At 43.4% G+C, this 17,795-nt stretch overlaps 1 protein-coding gene across 2 annotated transcripts; it reads left to right on the forward strand.

The window, feature by feature from the left end:
• The first annotated feature begins 302 nt into the window (after positions 1 to 302).
• Positions 303 to 16,410, forward strand: tmem129 (transmembrane protein 129, E3 ubiquitin protein ligase). 2 transcript variants are annotated; one of them, XM_078223073.1, is made up of 4 exons: positions 303 to 589; positions 1,630 to 2,101; positions 2,470 to 2,629; positions 8,198 to 10,884. In XM_078223073.1, exons 1-4 carry the CDS (start codon positions 385 to 387, stop codon positions 8,444 to 8,446), a joined length of 1,086 nt encoding a protein of 361 aa, XP_078079199.1. In that variant the 5' UTR covers positions 303 to 384; the 3' UTR covers positions 8,447 to 10,884. The 2 variants fall into 2 exon arrangements, with proteins under 2 accessions (XP_078079199.1, XP_078079208.1); XM_078223082.1 differs by lacking the exon at positions 8,198 to 10,884 and adding an exon at positions 12,903 to 16,410 and having other exon boundaries at positions 349 to 589.
• The last annotated feature ends 1,385 nt before the right edge of the window (positions 16,411 to 17,795 follow it).

Raw genomic sequence — 17,795 nt, forward strand, 5'->3', positions numbered from 1 at the left:
TGGGCCGGGGAACAGGGCGGGGTCTGGACCGGGGATGGGGGCGGGGTCTGGACACGGGGATGGGGCGGGGTTTGGGCTGGGAATGGGGGAGGGGTCTGGATCGGGGAAGGGGGCGGGGTCTGGACCGGGGAAGGGGGCGGGGTCTGGATCGGTGATGAGGCGGGGTTTGGGCCGGGGAAGGGGGCGGGGTTTGGGCCGGGGAAGGGGGCGGGGTTTGGGCCGGGGAAGGGGGCGGGGTTTGGACACGTGGATGGGGGCGGGGTCTGGATCGGGGATGGGGGCGGGGTCTGGATCGGGGATGGGGGCGGGGTCTGGATCGGGGATGGGGGCGGGGTCTGGGCCGGATATCCGGGTCTCCAGGGGAACCGCCGGGCCTGCTTGAAGATGGACAGCCCGGAGGCTGCTTTCAGCCTCTTCTATATAGTGCTGTCTTTCTGCTTCGTCTTCACTCCGACCGAGTTCCGCTCGGCCGGGGTGACGGTGCAGGACCTGCTGGCCGCGCAGCTGGGCAGCGAGGATCTGGCCTTCGTCCATTACCACATTCGCAGGACGGCGGCCACTGTCACCGTGCACTCGCTCCTGCCGCTAGGTCAGCGGGCTGGCTGGGGCTGGGGAGGGGGATCGGGGTTGGCCGGGCCCGGCAGGGAGCGCAGTTAGCCGGGCCGGGCCGTGGGGGGAGGGAACGGGTGGATTTGGAAACTGGATATCGCTTTGAGGCTAAGCACTTGTGTTTTTAACTGTAGGGAGGTGGTGTCAATGTCAACTTTAAAGTGCAGACAATATCTGAACTCTTCACCCCCCCCCCCCCCCCCGCCAAACAGTGCATTAGACATGGACTTTCTGGGAGTTTGGTGTTTAGTTACACAACTGCTTTCACTGAATGAGTTTCCAAATTTAAATGAAATGGAACTAAACGTGAAGTTTGCTGATTAAAGCTTCTTCATATCGGTACTAAAACCTGTGAGCCAGGTGAGGTGTGTATGTGGATGTGTCAACTTGGTTCCTCCTCGCCTGAGTTAGTGATGGATTTGAACACAGTACCTTCTGTGTATACAGTATCATAAGGCGAGCAGCTAGCACAACATCCAAAGCATTCCAGTTTGTTTTGTCCTAACTCTTTGTGTGACTCAATCGTTCCTAGCATTTGTCCTGAATTGCATCTTATTTGCTTTTATATATGCCTACATATGGTTTATATATTTACATTACCTTTAGCCTTTCCTCTGATTTCCCTCCTTACAAAGTTCAGCAGTTTCAGATCTTTCCATGCATCCCACTTCTGACAGTACAGTCAGCCTTATGATCCTTAGCTTTCTTACTTCGACTGAGGTTTTTCATAAACATAGAAACAAATGTAGAAAATATAAGTAGGAGTAGGCCATTTGGCCCTTCAAGCCCACTCCACCATTCATTATGATCATGGCTGATCATCAAATTCAATACCCTGATCTTGGAAGATGTTATGCGGATGTAAGGATTATGTTAGGAAGAAAGGGAAGGGTGAAAATAAGGGAGTAGTAAGGTAAAAACATTTAGTATCTTGATGAAAGTCTGAGTGGGTATTAAGTGACCCTTTCCTGTATTAGTGTTTTCATATATGTTACTCACCTCAACTGTTGTTTATTGCAGGTTATTATGTCGGAATGTGTGTTGCATCCTCTGGTGAAAAGCAGTTCTACTTCCTAGTAAGCGAGGGTTGGTTGATTTACTTAGTGACTGCTGTGCTCATTCCTGCTGTTGCTAGCCTTGTGGTGTTGTACTGGTCCTTAAATAAGTGGGGCAACCATCCAATATCCAGAACCCTCGCGCACTATGCCCTTCCACAGTCTGGTTGGAGAGCTGTGGCATCTTCAGTTAATACTGAGTTCCGAAGGATTGATAAATTTGCTTCTGGAGCGCCAGGAGGCCGAGTTATTGTCACGGATACCTGGGTGATGAAGGTGACTACATATAATGTTCATATAGCACAGCAACAGGATATTCATCTTACATTGACTGAATCAAGGCAGCATGAACTGTGTCCTGATTTGAATACTCCTGTACAGTTTCTCACAATCCGAGTGTGCAGCATCAATCCGAACGTCAAGCCATTCGACATTAGGTGGGTAATGGAGTCCAATCTACAGCTGGATTCAATTTGTTTATTAGTCACAAGTAGGCTTACAATAACAGTGCAATGAAGTAACTGTGAAAATCCCCTAGTCGCCACACTCTGGCGCCTGTTCAGGTACACTGAGGGAGAATTTAGCATGGCCAATGCACCTAACCAGCACGTCTTTTGGACTGTGGGAGGAAACTGGAGCACCCAGAGGAAACCCATGCAGACACGGGGAGAACGTGCAGACTCCGCACAGACAGTGACCCAAACTGGAATCGAACCCGAGTCCCTGGCACTGTGAGGCAGCAGTGCTAAGAAATCCTCAGAAATTAAATAAGTAAAGCCCGTCATGTCTTTGTGTTTATTTGTAGGCTGAATTCGACTGAGTATGGTGAGCTACGTGAGAAACTCCACACAACAGTTCGAAATGCCCATAATGTCGTCATCCATCAGTCTCTAAGTGACATGTTTCTTGACACGTTCAAGATCCAGGTGGAATTGAACCAACGATATAATCTATCTGGTAATCAGGTACATGTAGTCAAAATCAAGCTTTCTTTTTACCTATAAAACTGTTGTGTGACAACACAGCCATGCAAAGTTAAGGCTGGCCCCATATCCTTTTGTTTGAAAATGAGATATGAAGTGTATCCTCTGAATCTGTGGATCAGTCCATTATTATTGCACTATTTAACAATGCACCGTCCATAAATGCAAGTTCATCCAAAACACTGCTGCCCTTGTCCTAGCTCGCCAAGTCCCATCAACCCTGTGCTTACTGACCTATATTGGTTCCAGGTCCATCAATGCCTTGACTTTAAAATTCTCACCCTTGTTTTCAAATCACTACATGTCCTAATTTCACCACCTCTATCTCTGTAACCTGACTGCATCCTACAACTCCGAGATATCTATGCTTCTCCAGTTCTGACCTTTTCACTATCACTGATTTTCTTCTCTGCTATTGATGGCTATGCCATCAGCCTTGAACTCTGGGACTCCCTCGCTACTTTTCCCCTCCTTAAAACCTACCTGTATGACCAAGCTTTTGGTCACCTGCCTGTACAGATATATCCTTGTGTGGTTAGTGTCAAACTTTGTTAACACTTTTGTGAAGTAGTTTGAGAAGTTTTAACACTTGGAAGGTGCTACATAATGCACGTTAATATTATTTGAACCTGAATTCGTGAAAATAAAGGTGTTTTCCATAATTTCTCCTCCATTGCCTATCAATGATTATTTTGTAGACCCTGATCCCCATTTCCAGTTGGGAGAGATGGCAGCCCAAGCACACCTCCCTTCAGCATCTGCAGTTTGTTCTATAGATCAGGCTGTTCATCCACACATTGTGGCTTTCCAGTCTCCCCTTCTAATGGCTGCCCAATTCCTGATTAACTGATCGCGTTTCTTGATAAAATTAAAGATTATTTGGGTTAGCAGCTGGAAAAAGGAAACTTGTTGTTCTACATTAATATGAATAAATTGAAACAAAATCTGCTTTTTGCACCAGACAAAAGAAGTGAAAACCATCAATATGAATATAATTCTGAATAAAAAAAACTGTAGAAGGGGAGTGGTTGCGCATGGATCACCTTATAACCTTATGTATTAGACTCAAAGTCTGCAGAGGGATATCGGTAGTTTAAGTGAGTGGGCAAGGGTTTGGCAGATGGAGTACAATGTTGGTAAATGTGAGGTCATCCATTTTGGCAGGAATAACAGCAAAATGGACTAAATGGTAAAATATTGCAGTATGCTGCTGTGCATGAATCGCAAAAAATTGGTTTGCAGGTGTAGAAGGTAATTAAGAATGCAAATGGAATGTTGTCCTTTATTGCTAGAGGGCTGGAGTTTAAAAATGGAGGTTATGTTGCAGCTGTGTAAGATGCTGGTGAGGCCACACCTGGAGTACTGTGTACAGTTTTGGGCTCCTTTGAGAAAGGCACTGGAGGGGGCGCAGAGGAGTTCACTAGGTTGATTCCGGAGTTGAGAGGAGACTGAGTAGACTGGGGCTATACTCATTGGAATTCAGAAGAATGAGGGGGGATCTTATAGAAACATATAAAATTATGAAGGGAAAATTTTATGGCGGTTGAAACTAGAACTAGGGGCACAGCCTCAAAATAAAGGGAAGCAGATTTAGGACTGAGTTGAGGAGGAACTTCTTCACACAAAGGGTTGTGAATCTGTGGAATTCCCTGCCCAGTGAAGCAGTTGAGGCTATCTCATTGAATGTTTTTAAGGCAAGGATAGATTTTTGAACAGTAAAGGAATTAAGGGTTATGGTGAGCAGGCGGGTAAGTGAGCTGAGTCCACAAAAAGATCAGCCGTGATCTTATTGAATGGTGGAGCAGGCTCGAGGGGCCAAATAGCGTACTCCTGCTCCTAGTTCTTACATTCATATTTGCTGAGTTAAACCTCAGTAAAATGTGTACTTTTTAATCTTCCTTTCCACCAGCATCTGCTCAATGCTTTTTTTTTTACTGATAAGGCCGAGGGAGATTGCACTTGCGTCAAAAATATTTCATGTGGTGATGCTGCCATAGGTGACAAGGGAAATGCAGGTTGGACTATTTGTGAAAGTTTTGCTGTCTAAATTATTTTGAAGCAGAAATGAGCGTGATTTTTTTATGGTCGTCTTCGAACTAACCACAAGAGACCCAAGGACACATTACGATCATTTACTCATGATTCAAGCATGGAGGGAACTACCCCAGAGAAACTTCTGGAGCAGCATTCTCTAATACAGTTCTCTAAAACAGTTCTCACAGGGCGAGTGTTCTAATACAGCTCTGTCCACCAAATCGCACATACAAACCGCTTATACACAGAACATTGTTTAAAATTCCGGGCCTTGCTTACATAGCTTTATTATTAAATCTTCACCCAGAAGCATGGCTGTTACCTCCTCCGAGCTGGAGATTCTGTTCTTCTAACAAGTAAACAACCTGCTGGAAAGTTCTGCTGATCTCAGCTCCCTGAGCTAGAGCATTTGACTAGCATGTGCTCTTCACTCTAATGCACGGGTGCTAATGTCACCCCCCTCTTTTTCTAAGCCTATTAATTTCCCTTTGCAGAGCCATAAGTTAAGGAGTTGGAAATTTATAACCTTCCTCCAGTCTTTGTGATGTACAGGATGTGGAATCAGAAAAAAAAATGCCCAGCTTGGAGTCTCGTATGATGCTGGGAATCAACCTGAGACAGTGATCAAGCAGGGGAATGTAATAGATGGATGGCAAGAATCTTGTGCTTGCAGGAGAGGCAATAACTAGCCCTCATTGCAGTTCTTTGTGAGCTGCAATGCATGTACTGGCTTGGATGAGCATATCCAAAGCAAGATCTTGAGTTTATAAACAATACTGAAAACTGAAACAGCAAATAAGGAGGCTTAAAGGTAAGGCAAGTGAAGGAAGTTATTTGTCAATAATCCTGCAAAGGGAATCTGCAGTTTACGTCCTGAACCCCTTCCTTCATTGCAGCTTACAACTGCCTCTTAAATGATTCCCAAGTTTGTCTCCACCTGTTAAAGATATTAAACCCACTTTGAGCAGCATTCCCTGCTTTTGATGCTGAACTTTCCTTTACCTAATTTGTGTGCAAGTCATTTTGTCCTGCAGCAGCAATTGAACTTGAAATAATGCTCTGCATTAATGAGCTAAAGCTTGCTGGCAAAATAAAGGTGAGTTTGATGCACAACGCCACTACTGCAGAAGTTAAGCTAACCGGCCTATCGTTACTTGCCTTTTATCTACCTCCTTTTTTAAACAGTGGCATCACATTTGCTGTTTTCCAATCTGCAGGAACCATCCCAGAGTCCAGCGAATTTTGGTAAATTACCACTAGTGCATTTGCTATTTCTCCCACCATCTCTTTTAGTACCCTGGGATGCATTCCATCAGGACCAGGAGACTTGTCTACCTTTAGTCCATTAGCTTGCCCAACACTACGTCTTTCGTGATAATAGTTTCTAGGTCCTCACCTGTCATCAATTTTTGGCATGTTATTTGTATCTTGCACTGTGAAGACCGACACAAAACACCTGTTCAATACCTCAGCCATTTCCTCATTTCCAGTTATTACATCCCCCTTCTCATCCTCTGAAGGACCAATGTTTACTTTAGCCACTCTTTTTCGTCTTTTATATTTGTAGAAACTTTTGCTATCTGTTTTTATATTCTGAGCTAGTTTACTCATAATCCATCTTTCTTTTCTTTATAGTTTTCTCATGGCTTTCTGTTGACCTTTAAAGATTTCCCAATCCTCGAGGTTCCCACTAATCTTTGCCACTTTGTATGCATTTTCTTTCAATTTGAAACCCTCCTTTATTTCCTTAGATATCCATGGCTGATTATCTCTTTTTCTACAGTCCTTCCTTATCACTGGTATATACTTTTGCTGAGCACTGTGAAAAATCGCTTTGAAAGTCCTCCACTGTTCCTCAATTGTCCCAACATAAAGTTTTTGCTCCCAGTCTACCTTAGCCAACTCCTCCCTCATCCCATTGTATTCTCCTTTGTTTAACCACAAGACACTGGTATTAGATTTTACCTTCTCACGCTCCATCTGTATTTTAAATTCAACCATATTGTGATTGCATTTTCTGAGAGGATCCCAACTGTAAGATCATTAATTATTCCTGTCTCATTACACAGGACCAGATCTAGGATAGCTTGCTCCCTCGTGGGTTTCATTACATACTGTTCAATGAAGTTATCGTGGATACATTCTATGAACTCCTCCCTAAAGGCTGTCTTGACCGACTTGGTTTGACCAATCGACATGTAGATTAAAATCCCCCATGATGATTGCAATACCAGTTTTACATGCATCAGTTATTTCTTTGTTTATTTCTCGCCCCACTGTGATGTTATTATTTGGTGGCATATAGACTACGCCTATCAGTGATTCTTTTCTTCTATTTCTAATTTCCACCCAACCTTTTTTTCCATAGAACCTATATCATCTCTCACTACCACCCTGATGTCATCCTTAAATATCAGAGCTACGCCACCTCCCTTACCTTCCTGTCTGTCCCTCCGAACAGTCTGATACCCCTGGATATTTAACTCCCAGTCATGACTATCCTGCAACCATGTCTCTGTAATGGCCACCAAATCATTCTTATTCGCAATGATTTGTGCCGTCAACTCATTTATCTTGTTTTGAATGCTGAGCATTCAGATAAAGTGCCCTTATGCTAGTTTTCGTACCTTCTTTTTGAATTCTAACACTTCCATTAATAACGTCTCCTGAGTTCTCCTTCCTTTTAACTTTTTTCCTGATCTTTGATGTAGTTGGAACCTTCTCCCCACATGCTAACCTTGCTTTCTGTTAACTGTTACATGTCCCGTAGTTTTACTCTCTCCCCCACCCCCCCCCCCCCCCCCCCCCCCCAAAACTTGCTAGTTTAAGGTCCTTGTGACCACGCTATTTATCCTTTTCGCTAGAACACTGGTCCCAGATCGGTTCAGGTGAAGACTGTCCCAACTCTACAGATCCCTCCTGTTCCAATACTGATGCCAATGCCCCATGAAATGGAACCCCTCTTTCCCGCACCATTTCTTTAGCCACGTGAAACCATTTGAAATGGCCTTGCTCCTATTGCTCTTCAACCAACACCTAATAGTTTAGCTGACCATTATCACACTGCTGAGAGACTTTGCTGTAAATACATTCACGGCAGTGTTTTCTATATTCCACAGTGACCACTTCAAAGTAGTTAATTGGCTGTAAAGCGCTTTGAACGTCTTGAGGTCATAAAAGGTGCTATATGTGTGCAAGTCTTTTTTTTCCCTCGTTAAAAGAGAAATGAGATGTTAAATTGTATTAGCCAAAGGGTAGAATACAAATTGAGATGATATTGTACATGGCAGTGATTGACCTTAAGTGGATGCAGCACGAACTTGCCAAAATTACACTAGTTCCTAATTAAAACGTGGTGCGGGAATTGCTTTTTTTTTATTGAAAAGGCAAAATCACAAATAGATCATCTTGTATTCAAACTTTAATGTTGCAAATAAGTGAGCGATCTCATTAAATCCTCGTGCTGTTGAGATATTGACTGACAATTTCTAATTGTTCACTGTTCCTTTGAAACAGGAACTTGAGCCATGTATTGGCTGCATGCAGACAGCCGCCAACATCAAACTCATCAAAATCTGTCAGGAGCCAAATGAGGGCGAATGTCAGCAGTGTTACTGTCGCCCCATGTGGTGCTTGACCTGTATGGGGAAGTGGTTCGCCAGCCGCCAAGATCAGCAACATCCAGAAACGTGGCTATCCAATAGAGTGCCCTGCCCTACCTGTCGGTCAAAGTTCTGCATTCTTGACATCTCTATTGTATGCTAAAGGGAATCGGAAATGGGAATTAACCTTTGCCAAAAGATCCAAGCTGTTCAACTACCAGCAAAACGTCATGATGGCCTCTTGCATGTTCTTACTGTCGTCCCAGCTAATTTTCCTTCTGGAAACTTAATAAAATGTCTTCAGGCCACCTCATGCAGTTTTCACTAATTATCCTTTTCTTTAATTCTTGTGCCATTTCCAATGAGGACGTAATGAGAAGTCTGATTCCCTCGTATTCGCCACAACTTGGAACCTGTTGACTTGGCATTGCTCCATCTAATGAGCAGGTTAATCACGAATGACTTTTGCAACAGAAACAAAGAATCAGAACTGCCTGGAACTCAAATCTTCCGATCACTACAGTGCTTGTACTTCTAGATTTCTATGCGTTGACTCTTGATTCACCAACTGCATTGATTAGTTTGAAGCACTTCTAAAATTCAGAGTTATATTTTTTATATTCCTCAACTCTCTTTTGGCTTTATACTGCAGATGTGGATTCTCAATATTTTTTATATCTACCAACTGCGAGTAATCTTTTCTATATGATCATTGCAAAAACTGTCCATTATAGTTTTGGATGATGGTTCATCCACACTGAAGACAAGGTTTCAATTCTCTTCAATTCAGTAGACCCTTTCTAATGTGCTAACATTCTCCTTTATGAACTTTTTCTGCAGCCTGCTGGTTTCCAGGGTGTGATTTTTCCATTTCACTGCAAAGTGCTGCTGGTGTTACTAGTTGCATGACACGGAATCAAAACTTTCTTCAGTTGCATGTTTGTTTTGTGTTATTGGCAGGGCTGAATTTCTCATCCTCAAAAGGAGGTGGTGATGATGGCAGTCCTTTTTTAGCTGCTGCAGTCTGTCTGATGCTTCCACAACGTTGCTCCAAGTGCCTTTCCTCCAGCAATGAGGGGGAAGTGGTCTTTGCGTTTAACAATAAAGGTTATACATAATGTGGATCTTGAATGAGCCTGAAAGACGTGCTGGTTAGGAGTACACTAAATTCTCCCTTGGTGTACTCGAACAGGTGCCAGAGTGTGGCGACTAGGGAATTTTCACAGGAGCTTCATTGAGGTGTTAATGTAAGCCTAATGTGACACTAATAAACTTTTTAAAGAAAAAGAGGCCAGAAGTGGTACAGTGCAAACTCTTTTGGATTAATTCTGAAGAAAGATATCACATTGTCCTGTTCCGCACAAAGCGGAATCTCAGATTAGGGATATGGTTTAAAAGTTAGCCAGGCCTTTCAGGAGTGAAAATAGGAAGTGTTTCAAAGGATGACAACAGTTGGAAACTCTTTCCACAAATAACAATTGGTGCTAGATAGAGAAGTGTCACTCGATTCATTCCTGGCATGCAGGGCATATTTAAGAACGGTTGAACAGGTTGGGCCTGTATTCGGGGGCGTTTAGAAGAAAGATGATCTTATTGAAAACTACACAACACTAAGAGGATTTGATAGGATATATATTGGGAGGATGTTTCCACTTGTTGGGGGAGACAAACTAGGGGACACAGTTTAGATATAAGACCATTTTTTCAGGGCAGAGTTTTGATAGACAAGGGAGCCAAAGGTGATGGGGGCACACAGGAAAGTGGAGTTAAGACCACATCAGGTCAACGTTGATGTTGAGTTGCAGAGCAGTTTCAAAGGGCCAATTGGCCTATCCTGCTCTTAAATCCTGCGTTAATTTTAAATGTGAAATTGTTTGTTTTTTTCTTTTTCATCAATAAAGTGAAATTTGGTGAAGGTGGGTAGGTGGAGTTGTGCTGTAGCGCACCGTGATCTCACTGATAGAACAGGCTCAGGTGGTTAAATGCCCTTTTCATGTTTCCATGTTCCTCAAATGTAGCAAAAGTGTGGTATTAAAATATTCTGCCGTAAAGCCCATATCACCAATTCCATTTGACTATTTTAAGCAGCACATGCTCCTTTTTAAAATTAAACCAAACCCTAATTTGGAAAGTTAATGATCCTTTTGTAGTTTTCTCCAATAGCTTAAATTGACTCTTCATTCCTCATTTATGTTATCTCATTTAAGGTGGCAGTGTTAAAATTGGCTCAGAATCCTTGGAATTGGGAAGGAGGGAGGGTGGGGGAGAAGAAAGAGAAAAGATGGTCATAATGCAGTGACTCTTGAACAAGGATGATCTATGAGCCAAGCTATGAATACACTGATTGACACGCTCCCTTCCTCTTTGGTCCAACATTTGTTGTGCTTGCACCTGAAAGATATGCAGAAGACTGCAAACACCTTTAGAACAGCATCTGTGTTTCAGGAGGAAACAACATTTGGAGAAAGTAAAAATAGTCCTTGCCTTTTTGAAGGTAACTTTAAAAATTGAATTATTTTGAAGCTCTAAGCTGTGTTTTTTTTCTGTAATAGTATTTATTGATGTATAATAAAGTATTCTATCCTGGAGATTCATACCATGCAGACTGACTGCACCCAAAATGATTTCTGGCCATTTAAAAAATATTCAGCAACCACAATGTCATCATTTACATTTAGGTTTGCCACCAGGTGGCTCTGATAAGCAAGTTTTTGAAGTACAGGCATCTTTGAATTCTACCAATGTGTTGATGTTTGCATTCAATTCAATTTGTCATTGATAAACCGAAGGGTAGTTTACACATTCCTGATCAGCGAATTCAAATTATCATTGGACCTGGGTTTTTCGGATGTCGTGGACAGCTTAAAGTTTTAATGTTTGAATACCTTCAGACATTATTACTGAATGGTGTAAACTGTTTCTCAGTGTATAGCATTCTTGCTTCTGTATCATTAGGTCCTGGGTTTAAGTCCCATTCCAGGGATTAAGCAGAAAAATCAAGGCTGATATTGAAGTGCAGTACAGTGCTGGTTGGAATTTTCCAGTCATTCACACTGGTGTGATTCTCTGGTCCCACTGCAGTGAACAGAGATTTGGCGAAGCGCCAAATTTTCCCCCCTCACTTGCAATGGGACGTGATCAGACTCAGAACTCTGACCGCTATCTTTCAGCTGAGACCTTATCCAAGACTCCCTCTGTCTGCTTGGGGTTAGGAAAGATCTCAAAGTATGATTTCAAAGAAGAACAGGGGAGCTATCCCTGTTGTCCTGGCCAATATTTATCTCTCATGCCCATGACAGTATCAGTAGGAGTGACCACTGCATAGTCCTTATGGAGACAAAATCCTGTCTTCACATTGATGATACCCACCACTGTGCTAAATGGGATAGCTTTCAGACAGATCTACCAACTCAAAACTGGGCATGTGTGAGACACTGGCCATCATCAGCAGCAGAATTGTACCTAAAAAGAGGCCAGCACATCTAAAAATGAGGTTCAACCTAGTGAAGCTACAACATAGTGAAAGTAGCATGCGAGAGACAATGATAATTGATCCCACAACCAATGGATCAGATCTGAGCTCTGCTGTCCTGCCCCATCCAGACCTGAATAGTTGTGGCCAATTACTAACTCAATACTGCAAAGGCCCTGACAGCGTTCTAGCAATAGTATCATACAATGCAGAAGGAGGCCATTCGGCCCATCGAGTCTGCACCTACCACAATCCCACCCAGGCCCATAATCGCATACGTTTAGGGATGTTCAGGGAAACAGGCAGTTTTGATTGGGAGAAACTGTTTCAGCTAGTTCAGGGGTTTAAAAATTAGAGCAGACCTTTCTGGAAATACTACTTCTATCCTCGTGATAGAAAGATCGAACTCAAATGGCAATTTATGCCAGCTCAAACATTCATTTTAAAACTGAAATTAATAGATTTTTGTAAGACAAAAGTAATAAAGGATATGGAACAAAGTCAGGTATATAGGGTTAGAGGGTTATAGGTAAGCCTAGTCGGTAGGGACATGTTCGGCGCAACTTGTGGGCCGAAGGGCCTGTTTGTGCTGTAGCTTTTCTATGTTCTATATAGGATTAGTTCATGAATCAGGCATAATGTCTTTGAATGGTGGAACAGACTCAAGGAGCTAAAAGGCATAGTCCAGTTCCACATCCTAATGTTTGTATTTATGACTAATCCCAACAAATATATCAAAGTCTTTCATTTTAACTTTTTAAAAGGTAAACCTGGCCAGTTCATACTTGCAGACTTAGGGCTATTGTGTCATGATGATGGGGCAAAACCCATGTAGGAACTATGTACCTACATAGTGAATTTATGAGTTTAAAAAAAAATAGATGTACAAGCCAAAGGTAGCTGAAGATGTAAATTTTGAGAATGTAAATTTGATCACTATCTGAGCTACTCCGGTGTGGATTATACCAAAACCTAAGAGACAATAGAATATCACATCCTTTCTCAGGGAGACATTTCAAAGGAAGAAGTCATACAAATGTGAACTGCCAATCTCTGGTGGCAGTGATGGAAGTGGATTATTATCTCAGCAGGAATTATATCCTGTAAATTATGCACCTGACCTGTATTGTGGGTTTTCCCCTCCCAGGATTATGCATGGATATGGAATAAAAAGCCAACTGCAAAACCTGGTGTGTGGACTAGTGCTGGGTGTGTCGAGTGTGGTACAGAAAAGCAAGGGAAGACAGCAGCAGTCACCCCCACTCTGGCAGGTAAAAATAATCGTCTCTCTCTCTCTCATTGCTGAAAGTCAGCAAAGCCACAGCTGAAAAGGAAGAAGGACATCTTCTCAGCTAAACTGCAGGATGCTGGAATCGCAAAGCCAACTATTCAACTGCCGAAGTCAGCGCTACTGGAATCATCTACTGATGGACGAGTCAAAGACTGATTCGTACATTCTTTTTGGGCTGGCTTCCCATTTCTAATCTGTTTGAATGTATGTGCATGTGTTTATTATTTTTCTCGCGTTTAGTAGTTAAAAAACTCTCTCTTTAATTCAAGAAAGCCTGGTTAAATTGGCTCCTTTTAAGACATAAATACATTTAGACTGAAAAGGTATCCACAACAGAAGGGATCCTTTTGAAGTAATCTTGTTGCGTCTAATAAAGAAAGGAATCCAGTTCCCCCCCCTCCTCTGGGGCATAACAATTTGGGGATATCCCATCCGGAATTTAACAGATTGGAGCTTGTTCCCAGATAATTTCCAGAGAGGGAATGGAAGGTAATGAATCTGGGGCGCTGCTAGGGACTGGTCGTATCAATTGTCCCCTCCTGATGCTGAGTGAGCCTGGGTCAAGCTGACCAAACTGGAGTTGTACATGCTGTAATTTTAAACTTCTTATATTCCCAATGGGTAAAATTTTCCCCAAAGCAGGAAACATGCAGGTTGTGATCCACACCCCTATGACTGCTCCTAATTCAAATGTTTGTATGTTCAGGTCAAGTGGCAATGGGTCGCCATTTAAATGCCTGCTGCAAATGCCATTTTCCTTGGCATCATATTTTCATTAAGCAGGTTAGGTTCCTGAAAGTTGAGAGCGCTATGGCAGGTAAGTCAATTTGTGAATCTTAGCTGAGGCCTGCTATGGAGTCAGGAACTTTTCAAGGCATCAAGGTTGTCACCTGCAGCTCCAACCAGTGCAGATACTCACACCTCAGTGGAATCACTAAGTCGGCAGCTTCTGAATCACTTATTGGTGAGCACTTCACAATGCAAGATCCACAGCAGGCGGACACTGGGATGTCCCAAGGATCTGGCATTTGGAGAGATGCCAGAGCCCAGGGCTCTGCTGAGCCCCTGGCCGACGACATGCCCCTGAGTCCGGTCATCCCAAAGCTGCTGGAACTGCAATGGCAGAGTCGTGAACATCAGCAAGGGATGACAGCATCCCTCCTCGGACTGCTGTCTGGAGGAGTCCCATTACCTTCAATTCAATGAGATGGTGATTTTACTCGTACACAATGAGCGCAACACTGTGAGGGTGGCATCCACAATGGAGACCTTTGTGCAGGAGCTGCAGTCCAATGATGAGGATGTCCACACCATGGCTCAGCTCATGACCTCTGTAGTTGAGGGCATGAGTTCTATGGTTCAGTGTCAGCACCAGAGGACAGCGGGGCTTCTGGATCTCACTCCAGCTGCTCCTTTAACCCTTGGAGAAGAACAGGGCCCCAAAGGCGGGCAGCACTGCAATACCCATGCAGCCCAAAAGTAGGCCCTGGCCCTCAAGGTCCAGTCCCATCAGGGTTGCCTGCCAAGGTAATCTCAGGCAGCAAGGTGTGGAAGGCAGCAGGCTCCCTCAACCACAGCTCTCTAGTCTGGGGATATACCTAGTTGTAGTGGGTGGGTGAAGCAGAGTAAGAGACTATATGTGCTTAGTGGGCATGGGTGAACCGAGGCACTAGTGTAAATTGGTTACCATTGTAATATAGCTGAAGGATTAAAGATCAATTTAATAAAAGCAAATTACTGTGGATGCTGGAATCTGAAACCAAAAGAGAAAATGGTGGCAAATCTCAGCAGGTCTGGCAGCATCTGTAAGGAGAGAAAAGAGCTGACGTTTTGAGTCCAGACGACCCTTGATCTCCCACTTTCTATGCCTTTTAGCTTTTACATAGAGTTATCTGGACTCAAAACATCAGCTCTTTTCTCTCCTTACAGGTGCTGCCAGAGCTGCTGAGATTTTCCAGCATTTTCTCTTTTGATATTAAAGATCAATTGTTCACCTACAGATCCTCCACACTGTCGCATCATGGCATCATGCTCTGCAAATCTCCGTGTTAACTCAATGCTCCATCCCTGTGCCTTTTAAAACTGAATACAATTCTTGAGTGATCAATATTATAATGGGTACCAACAAATGGTACTGTTGTGTGGCATACTCTTGAGTATGATCATTGAACTTCTCATTATATTTCTCTACATCTCTCTTTCCATTTTCCCAAGTCACATATTTATTCTTAGTTTACAAGGCAGACAGATCTGGCTCCAAAAGCTTCAACAACTATTGACTATGGGCGGCACGGTAGCACAGTGGTTAGCACTGCTGCCTCACAGCTCCAGGGACCCGGGTTCGATTCCCGGCTTGGGTCACTGTCTGTGCGGAGTCTGCACGTTCTCCCCGTGCCTGCGTGGGTTTCCTCCGGGTGCTCCGGTTTCCTCCCACAGCCTGAAAGACGTGCTGGTTAGGTGGATTGGCCCCAACAGGCGCCAGAGTGTGGCGACCACGAGATTTTCACAGTAACTTCATTACAGTGTTAATGTAAGCCCACTTGTGACTAATAAATAAAACCAAGCTGATTTATGATTAGAGATCCACAGTGGTGGAGGATAAACTGTCCTGGTGCCTGCCTGTTGACACAAGCCTACTCGGGTCAGCAGCTGTTCCCATGCAGGAGCCTTATCTCTGTGAAGTAGCACAGCGATACAATGTTCTATGTTGTACGTGAAGATAATGCAGCTACATGATTGGAACCAATGGTTTACTAAAAAAAAGTGACATTTGTGCCAACCCAAATCATCACTAAAAGCAAGAAGTGCTGGAAACGTTTCACCGCGCTCAGCTGATGCTGCCTGCCCAGGTGAGTGTTCCCAGCTTTTTTAAAATTTTGTTTCAGTTCCTCAATCTCTGCTGTATTTTGCTTTGTTTGCCAAGATCAAGTCTCCAACATTTGCTCTTTGCATAATTCAGTCATGTACATTTTGTACATGTTCATTTTGTCAGTTTAATCTAATAGTCTTGAGTGCACAGAGACTTATAGTCGCAGAAGATTACGTGCAGTGAACTAGTCATGGTAGTTTCACAGTACTTTCCAAATGCACTATCAAGGGTGACCACAGAGGAGTGGGGAGAGCAAAATATACATACGCCCATACATATGCACACAAACACACACATTTTGACGCATTTAGAAGTACAAAAGATATCTTCCATTCTTTGAAGTCACTGTCTTAGCACTTACTTGGTGGTAATGGAAAGTAGATAGGTAGTTACCAAACATATTCTGGTAATTTTCTTCACTGATAGATTTGTAGTAGTAATTTGTTTCCTCAAAGAATGACCAGACTAATTAAAAACATTAAAATGATGCAGGTGAAGTACAGGTGAAATATTGCATTTTGGTAGATTGAACCAGGGCAGGACTTACTCAGTTAATGGTAGGGCGCTGGGGAGAGTTACAGAACAAAGAGATCTAGGGGTACATGTTCATCGCTCCTTGAAAGTGGAGTCACAGGTGGACAGAATGGTGAAGAAGGCATTCGGCATGCTTGGTTTCATTGGTCAGAACATTGAATACAGGAGTTGGGATGTCTTGTCGAAGTTGTACAAGACATTGGTAAGGCCATACTTGGAATACTGTGTGCAATTCTGGTCACCCTATTATAGAAAGGATATTATTAAACTAGAAAGAGTGCAGAAAAGATTTACTAGGATGCTACTGGGACTTGATGGATTGAGTTATAAGGAGAGGCTGAATAGACTGGGACTTTTTTCTCTGGAGCATAGGAGGCTGAGGGGTGACCTTATAGAGGTCTATAAAATAATGAGGGGCATAGACAAGGTAGATAGTCAATATCTTTTCCCAAAGGTAGGGGAGTCTAAAACTAGAGGGCATAGGTTTAAGGTGAGAGGGGAGAGATACAAAAGTGTCCAGAGGGGCAATTGTTTCACACAGAGGCTGGTGAGTGTCTGAAACAAGTTGCCAGAGGTAGTAGTAGAGGCGAGTACAATTTCATCTTTTAAAAAGCATTTAGATAGTTTCGTGGGTACGATGGGTAAAGAGGGATATGGGCCAAATGCGGGCAATTGGGATTAGTTTAGGGGTTTTAAAAAAGAAAGGGCGGCATGGACAAGTTGGGCCAAAGGGCCTGTTTCCATGCTGTAAACCTCTATGACTCTAACCCATTACCAGCAGTCAAGAATAACAGGTTTGTAAACAACCCACTTCAACCCCACCTTTCCTGAGACTGTGCCAGCCCCCCCCACAACCCCTGCATTTTAGTTTACCCCGCTAACAATGAGGGCAATTTTTAGCCCATGCTGGCCATGCATAGGATTGGCGCAAAATCCACAGAGAATTGGAAAATGCAAGTCTCACTGGCAAGATCACGATTTCTGATTTTCAACCCTCTTCACCAGCAGAGTAATAAACACCGCGGGAGCCCAGCAACCTCATTTTAATACATCAGTGAGCACTCACTCCAGGACTTTACCCTTCACTGAATATTCAGCGGACGCTAGTTTGAAGTAACAGCAGTGCCATTTACAACTACATGATAGAGACATGAACCTGGTGGCCTCACCTGCAAGGGGCTTATTGGGGTGGGTGTTCAGGCAGCCATCACCCTCTATGGTTGATTTGCTGAGGGGGCACCAGAGAGATTGCAGGGGACACCGGTAAGTTCAACTCATATCAGATTGATAAAGAGGGAAAAACTATAGTACACGAGAGAGCTAGCTGGTAATATAAAGGTGGACAA

Source organism: Mustelus asterias, chromosome 1 (genome assembly GCF_964213995.1).
Source record: "Mustelus asterias chromosome 1, sMusAst1.hap1.1, whole genome shotgun sequence".
Classification (NCBI taxonomy): domain Eukaryota; kingdom Metazoa; phylum Chordata; class Chondrichthyes; order Carcharhiniformes; family Triakidae; genus Mustelus; species Mustelus asterias.

Bases quoted from the DNA above. Each gene is read 5' to 3' on its own strand.
- tmem129 (XM_078223073.1), top strand. From the start codon at position 385: ATGGACAGCCCGGAGGCTGCTTTCAGCCTCTTCTATATAGTGCTGTCT. The intron at 2,102-2,469 runs GTGGGTAATGGA...GTTTATTTGTAG, and splicing joins GTCAAGCCATTCGACATTAG to GCTGAATTCGACTGAGTATG. The intron at 2,630-8,197 runs GTACATGTAGTC...CCTTTGAAACAG, and splicing joins ATAATCTATCTGGTAATCAG to GAACTTGAGCCATGTATTGG.